Source organism: Microcaecilia unicolor, chromosome 10 (assembly GCF_901765095.1).
Source record: "Microcaecilia unicolor chromosome 10, aMicUni1.1, whole genome shotgun sequence".
Classification (NCBI taxonomy): Eukaryota; Metazoa; Chordata; class Amphibia; order Gymnophiona; family Siphonopidae; genus Microcaecilia; species Microcaecilia unicolor.
Window position 1 is genome coordinate 41268466 of NC_044040.1, and position 13684 is coordinate 41282149.

General features: G+C 38.6%; 1 protein-coding gene across 1 annotated transcript in view; it reads left to right on the forward strand.

Moving 5' to 3' along the window:
* Positions 1–13684, forward strand: part of TBC1D22A (TBC1 domain family member 22A) — a 382275-nt gene that overhangs the window by 202198 nt on the left and 166393 nt on the right. Inside the window, exon 9 of the mRNA XM_030216168.1 lies at positions 1670–1779. Coding sequence (XP_030072028.1) covers positions 1670–1779 — 110 coding nt within the window. The remainder of the gene's footprint in view (positions 1–1669; positions 1780–13684) is intronic.

Below are 13684 nucleotides of genomic sequence, written 5' to 3' on the forward strand. Positions count from 1 at the left end.
AATTTCCTCTTTCACTATATCCTTACTAAACTCTAGATCTCCATCAGTCTGTGTTTTTAACGTGTGTCTCCTGTTCTTCCATTAAGAAATCCAGGGGCAGGGGAGGAAACCAAGCCAACAAACACTTTATCTGCAGGGCTAGCAGGTTCCCGAATACTACTCACAGTTACACAAGCAAGAGAAGGAAAGGTAAATGAATAGAACATCTGCTCTGCATCCCCAGTACATAGACTTTAACACTAGTAACATGTTGAGGTTGCAGTTACCCCCTCTGACATATTGCCACTACTATACACAATTACTCTATTATCGCACCCAGTCAGCCTCTCCTCCTTTCCTATACCTTCCTTAACTCCAGACCCTGTATTGCTCTCATTCCATAAGACTGACTTTAGTAATAAATAATTTTTCTCTGTGAATGTGTGGAAAACTACCTTCAGAAAAAAGTAGGCCCTTGTTTTGTTCCCAGGCTGATCAGTGGAACTGACCATTTCCTTATAGAATCGTGGTAAGCTGCCAGAAGGGCAATGAGATGCCACTTGGTTCCCTTCTGTTTTTGTTCAACTCTTATCCACAATAGATTTTGGTAAAACATGCATCTTGCATTCATTGTGCATTGTTTTACATAGTTCACTGAATGTTGCAGGATGCCCAAGCTGGAGATCTTGCATTTGTCTGGACCCTTCTGGCAAGATTCAAGAAAGGAAGCTAATCCTAAGCATATATTTCTCTTTAGGATCTCTGTCCGTATGTGGTCATGTATCTGGGAGGTTCTTGCTGAACAGAGTTGGCTGAGTTTTGATTTGGGAAAACTCTCATAATGATAGGCTTAAGTAATACTTAATAATAATTGGAAAATGTTGGTTTTATGGTGTACTGTCAGTGTACATATCAACTGGCTTCATTTTCTTGTCATAAGCAGTTCATATAAAGTGACTATTAAAACATGTTTTTGATTCTTAAGAAAACAGAAGCTAGAATGGAGGAGTAACATAATAAGCAGTAGGCTGAGAACCAGGGAAGCCAGATTCAAAAATTCCAGTGCTTCTCCGTGTGATCTTGGACATGTAGCTCCATTGCCTCAGGTACAAACTTAAGATTGTAAGCCACCTGGGGACCGAAAAGTACCTACTGTACCCATATGTAACTCGCCTTGAGCTACTACTGAGAAAATTATGAGTTCAAATCCTTCTTTCCCTTGTCTGTAATTTTCTGAGTACCTTGAATTGCTAATAGATGTCAAACAGCTCAGGTACTAGTTTGATTTACCAGATATCCACCATGAATATGTATTAAATTTATTAGGTTATAGAGAGGCAGTGCATTCAAATATATCTCATGTGCATTCACTATGAAAGTCTTAAGATTCAGTCAGCATGGGGGCACTTGAAGTCAGGTTTGTTAACTGCTGTTCTAGGATGAAATGATTATTTGCTAATTGAATATTTCAAGATTTTGATTATCTGCAAAAAGTAAAATATACACTAAAATTACAACCATTAAATGACATAATTGAGTCATAAATGGTTCATTTAGTCCCTGTTAAGAAAAATGTAGTTTTAAGTTTGTGAATAAGAGATGAGTGTTGTTTATCTTTGTTTTCAATTAATTATTTTTCAACCTTTATTTAATGCGTTTTGTGAACTGTTCTATCCTTACTGTCTTTCAGGAGCAGAAGAAGTGGAGAATTTTGATGTTTCCAGTCTTCCTGAAGAAGTGCTGCGGAACATTGAAGCTGACAGTTACTGGTGCATGAGCAAGTTGCTTGATGGTATTCAGGTAAATTGATTGCAACTAATTAATATTCATGTTTCTGAACTGGTAACCATTTTCATATTCTTTTCCAAATAGTTCATTAAATTTAGTCTGAGTTGCAAACTTTTTTATTTTTTAAGTTCAATCTGTTTATTAAAAAATTTCAAACAGAAATGTAAGCATAGTCCAGAAGGAATGACAGTATATCCAATGAGTATTATTATTATTATTTATTGCATTTGTACCCCATATTATCCCACCTTTTTGCAGGCTCAATGTGGCTTACAGAGTGTTATAATGATATAGTCATTACATGATCTTAAATACAGTCGATAATAAGCTGAAGGTAGATGAGGATTTAGATGGAAAGGTGTTAGGTAAGGTCGAGTGAGAAGTGTTTTTTTTTTTTTGAGGCACTTGGGTGGTATAAGGAGTAGTATAGATACTCACTCATTAAGAACTAGAACAATCTCAACATTAACCAAATTAATTAGGGAACAGTCAAGATCATATATATAGGTACCAAATCAACATGAAAGGTTTATGTATGTTTCTGTGGGACGCCAGGTATTGCATATTGTCAGAAGTCTATTAAAATGCACTTCACTAGCTGTTTCTAATTTTCTAGTTAAGCAGACTAAATTTCACCAATGATTATACTGTATACCATTGATATTCTTCCATGATGATGATAAAATTATTTTGAGTGCTAATTCGAGAAAAATGTCTAGCACCTCGCCAATATGTATGTCCACAATAGGGGGTATGGCCATGGATTGACAGATGACCACAGTTAATATGAGAGAGTTGCTGACTTTACATATTGCCTGAATGGTAGACCATACAGAGGACCAAAAAATCATCTGGGTAAGCGTTCCAGGTTGTAAAGAACAATGACAACATTTGTCTGAGGCCAGGCATCCAATTTTAAATAATTTTACTGGTATCCATTTAGTCTTTAAATAATGTAACATAGTGTTTGAGCCAAAGTGGCCAACATGGAAACTTTAAAGTGCTTTCCCAAAATCTGTTCCACATTTTTTGATCTAGCTGTTGCATCATGCCTTTCTCCTATACTGCTTTTAAAGAAGACATAGACCCATAGGTCTTAGAGATCAAGGCCTTGTAGATAGCCAACGCAGTATAAACCCTTACATATAAACCAGTTGAAGAGAGGACATGTCATAAAATGTTTCTCCAGAGATTGTAAATGTCATAGCAGTGGCGTAGGAAGGGGGGGGGGGGGCGGTCCGCCCCGGTGGACGCCGCTGGGGGGTGTCGGCTCCGCGCTGGTACACTGCCCTCTCTGCCCCGTAACAGGTTACTTCCTGTTCCGACACACCCCAGCAACGTGCAGTCGGGGCGGATCGGCCCTCCTGCCCGTCCCTCGCCGCAAGTATGCGCTCCGGGGGGGGGGGGGGGGGGTGTGCTCCAGCGGGAGGAGGGTGCGTCGTGCTGCACCCGGGGGGGGGGGGGGGTGAGCAGAGGCGACCCGCCCCGGGTGTCAGCTCCCCTCGCTACGGCTCTATGTCATAGCACTCTTAAGTTGCATCTATTAGAAGTAACACAAATCAGGCAATAGGTATTGTGTTTTTGAAGGTCATTAAAGGACCTATACCCATCATAGGAAAGAACATGTTTTAGTTTCAATATTCCTAAAGACACCCATTTGGGCCAATATATAGGAGCTCTGTTGACTAGTATCGCTGGGTTATACCATATAGATTGATATTTAATTAACACCCATGATCTTGTAGAAAGTGACTCCACTGATTCCAAAGCCTTGATGGTATAGATCAGAATCGGATGAGATCTAGATTTAGTAGGGAGGGTGCATCCCACTATCACTGAAAGTTGCAGTGGAGAGAAGACATTTTCTTGAATTAGTACTCATCTGGGAGGTAATTAATCTGTATTTTCCCTGCATTTCCACCATAGGCCTTGTAGACAAATGAATGCAAAATGGTATATGGAAATCAGAAAAATTAAGGCCTCCTTTTGTTCGTAATGACTTTAATTTCTTAAGGGCAGTCCTTGGAGAAGTGTGATGCCACAAAAATCAACTTAAGATAAGTTTCAAGTTGCAAGTAAAAGTCTAGAGTCTTTAGACAAGGGAGCATCATTAAAATATAGTTAATGTATGGTACTATCATTATTTTATTGGTGTCCATGTGCTCTTACCATGATAAAGTGAGACCAACGATGGGTTATCTCCTTGACGTAGTTGATCAATCACGCTGTTGTTCTGTAGTGTAGTATCCAGATCTGTATATAAGAGTTGTAAACATTTATTATCTTTGTTTCCGTTGCTTTCTTTTTGCATTTGTTTTGGCTTAGGTAGAATGGATAACCTGTCTATGTGTGTACGTGTTTCCCTCTTTCATTATTTGGGTGCCATATTCTTTTCAAGGATATTTTCTATAAGGTAGAGGCGTCAAATCCTGTTCTATACATTGCAGACTCGGGCTTTTCTCCCATGAGAGCAGACACCTTGATAACACTAGCCTTGCAGGTCTGAAGCAGCAGGCGGGAAGCAAATGTCATTCCTTGGCAAATGTCATTCCCATGACACTGCTCCATTTGAGAGCCGCCCTTTGGACCCTTGCTTCCTAGTGGTCTCAGGTGGCTGGGAATCCAGCAGATGCAATCCAGATTCTACTAAAGTTGACTCATGCCCTTCTCTGATGGACAATTCAATCAAATTTGACTGTGGGCTACCATTCCAAATTCTACCTCCTCAGAAGATGTTAACAATGGATACATTCAGCCTAGGATGGTAAGCTCATGTAGATGAGCTTCACACCCAGGGAACTTGGTCTGCTCAGGAAACAGATCTCCATATCAACTTACTCGAGCTGGAACACCCTGAAGATTGTCAGCGATCATCTACAGAACCAAATCATTCAAACAGACAACCAGGTTGCAGTGTTTAATGTACACAAGCAGTGGGGTACGGGTTCCTAACCCTTATATCAGGAAGCAGTGGGAATGTGACAGTGGGCCCTCCTTCATGGAATGGTACTTCGAGCCAAGGACAACTGCCTGGTGGACAGACTGAGCAGGGGTTTTCAAACACATGAGTAGTCTCTCAACTTGGGCATAGCCTGCAAGGTCTACAGAGTGTGGGGCATCCCCTTAGTGGATCTCCCCCTTAATGGTTCTCTTTGCCACTCATTTCAACAATGTCCCCCAGTTCTGTTCCAGGCTCAGATCACATGGAAGACTAGCATCATATTCTTTTTCTCCATCATTGGGAGAAGGGACTTCTGTATACGTACCCTCCGATACCTCTCAAAGAGAAGACTTTGCTGAAATTCAAGCAAGACCAAAGGACTGTGATCTTAATCACACCTTACTGGCTAAGGTAGATCTGATTTCCTCTTCTTCTGGAGTTGTCCTTCGAAGATCTGTGGAGAGTGGAATATTTTCTGACTGTCATCACGTAGAACGAAGAACCTCTTCTGCATTCCAACCTCCAATCCCTGGATGTTGAAAGTGTAGAATTTGGATTTGCCAGATGGAGTCTCCCACATTTTTGCTGGCTTCCAGGAAAGACTCCACTAAGATGTGATACTCATTTAAGTGGAGAAGGTTTGCTTTCTGGTGTGAGGGCAAGGCCTGTGATCCTTGCTCTCACAGAAACTGTTTGAATACCTTCTGCAGCTTTCTGAGTCTGATTTGAAAGCCAACTCTGTAAGGGTTCATCTAACTGTATGAATTCTCAAAAGCTAATTCTATTTTCACCACAGAAAATTCTTCCTGAAGTGGTTCAAATTTTCAAGGGCTCTGGATATTTAAAAAGGCTTTGCTTTTAGTTGCTACTTAATGGCATCTTTTTCTTAATGTTTGAACTAATTAACCACAGCACTACTTGTTCTGTAATTGTTTCTTTAAGTAGGTAAATTATTTTTTAGAATGCTCCTAGACTAAGACTACAAGATAGTTCATTTCTGTTAAAACTGTTAAGAATCATTACGGAGAGAAAAGAATTCTAGTTTCCCAAGGGTAGTTTAAACATAATTATTCTGACCCAAGGTCAAGTAAATAGAAATTTGCTTTCTCTGTTTAATTAGATTTGAAAAATGTAGGTGAGCGTTTTAGACTATACCTAAAAATATGACACAGCTTTTATTTCCAACTATATAAGTGTTTTAATTTTAAAGAGGATTATCTAAAAATAGAAAAAAAAACCTCTCTGAATTCAGTTGATTGAAAAATGTTCTTAGTGTAGTTTGTATAGCACAATACTTTCTTTATTCAGCAATATAAAAATTGTATCTATGTTAATGAAGACCCTTAGCTTTGAATTGGATATCAGTAGCTTTTCTGGCAAGAAACTGATCCCTCAGTGACGCATATGGGAAGTGTAGCACTAAAATTTGATATAAAATGATATGTCGTTATAGACTTGATTCCAGATTACATCTATGAAATTTGTAGTAATTCCATTTATCAATGCTTTCGCCTTCCTTGTGGCCAAAACTGTGATGCTGAGTTAACAAGCTGTATAGATTTTAGAAATGAAAGTGTGCTTATATGAAGTAGTAAAGTTGGTTGAATAGGTTACTAAACTCATCTTGGGACAGAGAACGCTATCCGGTACTTAGTTGGAGCAGTCAAGTTGATTCCAGATTATCTGAATTAACTGCTTACTCATAGTGAAGGGGCTCTTGTTAGCACCATGGTTTCTTTAGCATTGAAGGTAATCTTCTCCCATTGGAAGTCTTAACATCAGGCTACCTACCAGGAATGGTGGAACGTAGTGCTCCAAATTTACAAATTTGAATCACACCTTGCAAAGAAATCTCGTTTTGCTTCATATAGGCAAAAATGGCTACCACTTGTCTCTTATTTTGATTCGGTACAGAGATACTTTGATTTGCATCCTCCAGCCCCCTCCCCTTTCCCTCTTCTTTTCCTCTTTCCTCCCTCCCTCTTGTTTTCACTTAATTTGATTCTAGATATAGATTGCTACTTCTTAAATGTGAGCTCCAGTGTTGCCATACTTTGTAAAATATTGCTTGTTGTTATGTTGTGAGCTCTTGCTTATGTTTGTACTGAAAACCAATAAAAGAAATTATTTATGAAAAAAAAATATATACATTTAATTAAATGTCTGTATGCAAATGTCAGATATCTAAAATGTGAAATGGAAGAATCTATGGCTTTTAATGACAATTTTGAGGTAATGAGCATCTCAAAAGTCTAGTGGAAAAAGAATAACGTGGGACGCTGTGATACCAGGGTACAACACTTATCAAAATGCTGTCATTTGTAGAAAGAGGTATTGGTGGTGTGGTACTAGGAGGGCAATTTTGTAACAGGGCACATGGTTGAAGAAGATAAGTAGTTGCAGGCTCTGTTGTATGATGACAAGTAGGCACCTACGTGTTAGCATCAAAAATTACACCTGTAGATGCAGACATGTACACTACCTGCATAGGTCAGCATATTTTATAAACTACACATGTACTTGCGAACTACCCATTCTCCAGTTAAATTCTGCCCCTGTACACGCTTACTGGCGAAGTATGTATCATCATGTCATGGTGTATACTTTTATGCTGTTCAATATTTTATGAGGCCATTTATGTATGTACTGTATATGGCTGTATACTGAAACAAAAAATGGTTTCATAAAATTACCTCTTATATATTAAGGATACCAGAGAATCAAGTGAATTGTGTATTGGGGAGGAGGGGTGGGGGGTTACTATCATCTACCTGACTTGGATGATGAAGTAGATTTGAGAAATGCTTTTGGAGTTAGAGAGGTTACTAAATGTGGAAACAGAATAGTATTGGAAGATTTTAATTACCCTGATATTGATTGGCCATGTTTCTCATGAATACCATGGAGTTTATGTAAGTAGATGCCATAAATGACTGCTTAATAAAGCAGTTGGTCCTAAAACTGAAGAGAGGGGTATCTACTTTAGACTTGGTTGTCATTGAATGCATGATCTGGTCCAGAAGGTAGCAGTGATAGAATTGCTTGGAAGTAATGAGCATAATGCAATCAGATTTGAGATAGTTGTGCAATGATAGTAATAAATAAAACTGTAGTGGTAACATTTATTATTAAAAGGGTTGGCTATGATAAAATGAGGAAACTAGTTAGAAAGAAACTAATAGAACATGTATAAGGATTAAAAGTCTACGTAAGCATAGATATTGTTCAAAAATATCAATTTGGGAAAGGGAAATGGGACTTGATATACCGCCTTTCTGAGGTTTTTGCAACTACATTCAAAGCGGTTTACATATATTCAGGTTCATATTTTGTACCAGGGGCAATAGAGGGTTAAGTGACTTGCCCAGAGTCACAAGGAGCTGCAGTGGGAATCGAACTCATTTCCCCAGGATCAAAGTCCACTGCACTAACCACTAGGCTACTCCATTTTGGAAGCCAAAATAAAATGTATTCTATAAATTAAAAAAAGATCTCTTGGGTGGCTAAATGGCCCTTTTACAGAGTGGCAGCAAGCCCAACGTGGGACTACTGCTGGCCCAACGCGGCCACTGGTGGGAGTCCTGCCCCGAGTGCGCGCCACTTCTGGGGGAAAAAGAAAACCTCTGGAAATGGTTTGTGCTGCGATAACCCGGCAGTAGTTGTACATTGCCACACGCTGCCCAGTTACCACTGGGTTAGCACAGGAGCCCTTGTTGCCACATCAGTGGGTGGCGGTAAGGGCTCCCTGTCACATGGCCATGTGGTAATAGCTCTCTTACCGCATGGCCATGTGTGCCTGGGGTCTTTTTACCCACTGCGGTAAAAAGGGCCATGGTGTGTGGGAAAAATGCCCCCTGCCGCTAACGCAGGGCCCTTTTTCCCGCAGCTTGGTAAAAGGACCCCTAAGTGCTTTGAAAAAGGCTATTAAAGCAAAAAGACAGCCTTTAGAAATGGAATGCAGGACAAAATGAAGAAAATATGAACATGCTTAAACACTGCAAAATTAGATGTGCAACAATATTAAAGCTGACTGATATAATTTGGAGAGAATTGCTAATTTCAGCATTTTACTTAAGTTTATTGGCAATTATTTTAGTCCTATATTTGGGGTACTTACATTTTAAGAAACATTTTGATTGGGAGGTCAAATTGAGTAACGTGGGGTTTGAGTTTTATTTTTAATATGTTTTTATATAGTCACCTGGATTCTATGTAAGTACCAAATTAAAGAGGCAAAAGCTAATAAAAATGTTTTCAAGTACATTAAGAACAAGAAAACCTATAAGGGAACCAGTTGAACCAGGATATAAAAGGGATACTTGGAGGATAAAGCCATAGCTGAAAAAATACAAATTATTTGTGTTGTTCTTTATGATGGAGCATGTTGGGGAATACACTGGTATCACTTTATATAGGTGATGATTCAGAGGAACTGAAACAAATCAGTGTGAATTTGAAAGAGGTGCTAGAGCAAATAACTGGCAGATCACTGGGACCTTATAAAATTCGCCAAACTTTTTGGAATTCTGGCAGTCTGTTGCTGGCAAACTGCAACTTATTACTCAAATCTGTCTCTGTACTTGGGGACTAGAGAGTAGCCAAGGTAATGCCAATTTTCAAATAAGGCTTTGGGAGAGATCCTAGTAACTGTAGACCTGTGAACTTGACATTGGTCCTTGGAAAAATAATGAAAGTTATTGTTGATAAAAAAAAATTACTGGTCATATAGATAAACATGGATGTAGGAAAGGGAGTTGTGGCTTATTAATCTTCTAGAAATATTTGAAGATATGAATAAACATTTGGATAAAGGTGAACTGGTTATTAGAGTGTATATGGATTCTTAGAAGGTATTTGATAAAGTCCCTCATGAGAGACTCCTTAGAAAGATTAATCGTTTGTGCCTTCCAACATTTAGAGCTGGATGGGGTCCACTTAGACCATCAAAGCTTGATTATTTCTGTGAGCTCAGGTTGTCTGAGCAGGCTCCATATTACGGCTTGATTAGTTTTGGGGGAGGGGGTCAGGGTCTTTGGGGGTTCACTTGGACCAGCAGTGATTGATTATTTTTTTTTGGGGGGGGGGGGCAAAGTTGCCCGGAGGATTACTTGGGGACACCGGATATTATGTTTGCGGCTAGGAGCCAGGGAGAGGGAGTAAGGATATTGTGGGATGTCTGAGGACCACTGGGCCAACAGGAAAATGTTGTAGGATTTGGGTAGAGCACTACCGTTGGCAAATAGATAAACATTTCTTACTAACCTCTCTACCACATTTCCTCAGAGTAAAATTATTTTACCATTGTTTTTACCATTACCAGTTTCTCATTTTCTGCCTCCCCCTCCCCCCATCCCCCCGAATGACTCTCTTATGATAATCATTTTATTTTTGAGCTTCCTTTGCAAGATAATATCAAAAACTGTATGGAAATACAAGTATACCACGCCCAGTTCACACTCTTGATCTAATTCTGTAGCTACCCTATTAAAGAAATTGAGCAGATTTGTTTATCCTGATCTCCCATAAATAAAAACAGGTTGTCTTGGATCCTGCAGCCTGTTGGTTCAGAGCACTTCACCACTTTTCAGAAGACTCTCTTGGGTCAATATTTAAACTGTGCAGTTAGAGGGGTTTTTTTTTGTTTTTTGTTTGTTTTTTTCTAAAGAAGATAGCTGTGTTTAAAATTTTTTTACAAGTATTAAGTGCTGTTGTATGTATAGTCAGCAGCACTAAATATACATATGACCACTGAGCTATATGTATAGCAGTGGTATTCAGCAGCTATCTGTATAATTAAGCCATTTAATTTAGGCCAGCCCCTTTGCTGGTTCTGCAGGATTGGTGAATTGCTGGTTCTGTAGGGCTGATGTGGTCCCCTCTTCATAAAAGTGGTAACAGAGAAGAGGTTGGAAACTACAGTCTAGGGTAGAAAAAGTAATGCTACTGAAAGAAATGGTAATGAACTTGCCTTAGTCCAGTGGTTTATAAGATCCAGGGCAGCATGATTTTACAAAAAGGCAGAATGCGCCAATTGAATATGATAGATTTTTCTTTAACTGCTATGGTGCAGGGACTGCCTTGATCTACATATTTCCTCACTGGTTGGTTTAATTTAATTCCTTTTATTTCCTGCCACTCTAGTGTGGTCTCCAGTGTCCTCATAGTGTCTTAGGTTTTTGGCCATTTGAATTGTATTTTTTTTCCGGATTGCCAAGTTTGGTCTCCTCTAAGGCTCTTGGACGTGTTCCATCCCCCTGTAATTTCATGATCACTTCCTTTACTCCACTCGCTCTTATCATTATCATTTGAGTACAAATGACATTACTTTCAGTCACCCCCTTTCTTTCTTCTACAGTAACACTTCTAATAGTCAAGTTGGTATCCCTTCTGTAGTGAGACCTAGATATAGCCACATAGCAGTTAGCAATGCATAACAAGATAGCATAGAGAAAACAGGTTGAATGAGGGCTAATTATAATGCATACAAATTATTTCCTTATTATCAACCCATATTATATGAATTTCAGAAGGTTAGATTCTATTCCTATTTCAAAGCATACCCATCAGAGCACTTAAAAGCACAATATAATACATATGTGGAAAATAATAAATGTGTGTGTGTGGGGGGGGGGGGGGGTAGTTACTAAGGTGTGGTAAAAGTTACTACTACTTAACATTTCTAAAGCGTTACTAGGGTTACGCAGCGCTGTACAGTTTAACATAGAAGGACAGTCCCTGCTCAAGGAGCTTACAATCTAAAGGATAAATGTACAGTCAGTCAAATAGGGGCAATCAAATTGGGGCAGTCTAGATTTCCTGAATAGGTTAGGTGCCGAAGGCGACATTGAAGAGGTGGGCCGTTTATTGTGAGATTCACTCCTCTATAGTATTTCAGTACAACTTCATCCTGCATGAGTTCATTACTAGCTGCTGGAACAGGTTACCCATGCTATCACAGGCTGCCACAGGTGAATTAAATCTGGATATTCAGGGATGGTATACAGATGGTGACCAGTGCTGAGTATCCGGATTCCGTGCTGACCACTAGCAGTATCCAGAAATTGGTGATATTCTGTCCACTATCTGGATAGTTATCCGGATAGCAGACTCAGCATTAATATTGTAAATGTGTACCTTGGTCTGCTATCTTTTGGTAAAGCAAATATTAATTTGTTAACCAGAAATAATAGAAAAATAGGGAGAAATGGCTCTAATCAAGAAGAGAGATAGCCTTGTTCTAAGAACTAGCTTACTCGAGGCCATGAAATAAATGAAGACTAAGCAATGATTTGTATGAGCAATGGGATCTGTTTGTCGAGATTCTTCAGAACAGAAAGAATGGGAAAGAGCTGTGTTCTGTCTCTACTGATAACATAGGAATGTTAGTAATTAATCACTGATAGTATAGAAGGTTTTAGTCTAGCAAAAGAATTCCAGCTTTCTCTTTGCCTGCAAAAGACCATGTGAAGAGTCTGCTGTGATGCTCTCTCTGTATGTTAACATAAAAGATAAGTTGGTTGAGAGTCAAAAAAACCTCTATATACAGACTTTAAATTGGCTAAAGAGTATTTAAACAAAACTTAGCTCAAGGGCGAGTCAGTCTCTGTGCTCCCTTGTTGATTAAGACCGTGATCAACGGCAGCCAGCGTTTCGAATTCGCGGTTTCTTCTTCAGGATCACTGGACAAATCTATAAAAAGAGCAAATCAAAATGAAATTGTGTAGTCATGTCTGCTGGTCTTCAAGACAATGTACTTCCGCTCGATCCTCATGCCCTTGAGCTAAGTTTTGTTTAAATACTCTTTAGCCAATTTAAAGTCTGTATATAGAGGTTTTTGGGCCAATGATGAGGAAGACCAACCCCATTTTGACTTTTTCAGCTGTCAAGGGGTTTCTCGAGGCCTTTTCCTCTTAAAGATAAGAGTACTTGCTTGAAGTAATAGATTTTCTGAGTACCTAATTAATTTTTTTACTCTCAACCGACTGATCTTGGTAACTCACCCCATTATATAGATTGAACATAAAAGATAAAACAGAAACTTACAACTAGTAATGCTTTTAGAATTTATTTTTGTTTTCAATACTATCTGGATAACTGATAGGACCTCCCTTGCTGTACCCACAGGCCACCCTGGAACTATCCATACAGCCCCTGCCTCTGATAATCCAAGGATGTCTCCAGTTAGCACTAGTTAACTGGATAAAAGTACCTGCTACACAGAAAGGTTTTCTCTATCAGCTGGGTTCTTTCTAAATGTAAAATATTATTTACCTGTTTTTCACATAATGGTGGAATAATATAATAGAAAGCCATATGTGTTAATTTTTATAAATTATAAAAGTAAGCTTTTCTATAGGTGGTTTGGTGCCTATAACTCCAAATTTTCCCAGTTTCATATTTATTTGTGACATTTATATCCCACATTATCCCAAACAAGCTTGAGCTCAGTGTGGTTTAAAATAAACAGTATAGAATACATAACAAAGAATAATGCATAAGAAAGTAATTTGTTATAAGAATCCAATTTTACAATACAGTATCATAAACATACTGGAATAGCTATAGATGTTTAACATTTAGAAAATCTATTATGAATGAGAAATTGTACATGAAGCAAAGAGAAGGTTAATGGTAAATACAGTAATAACCAATTCAGGTAATAATTGGTTGAGATATGGTTGTTCTTTGTGTGGGTTTATTTGAATAGGAACGATTTGAGGATTTTGCGGAATCTAGTATATTCCTGAATATTTCTTATTTTGGGTGGTAAGGAGTTCCACCATTTGGTTGCTAGGTAAGTGAAGTCTGCAGAGTGGACGGTTTTGTAGATCACTTATTTATTTATTTATTTATTTGAATTTATTTACCGCCTTTTTGAAAGAATTCACTCAAGGCAGTGTATAGTAAGAATAAATCAAACATAAGCAATAGTCAATTAAAGCAGTAAAAATAAATAAAAATACAAAGTATGGTATA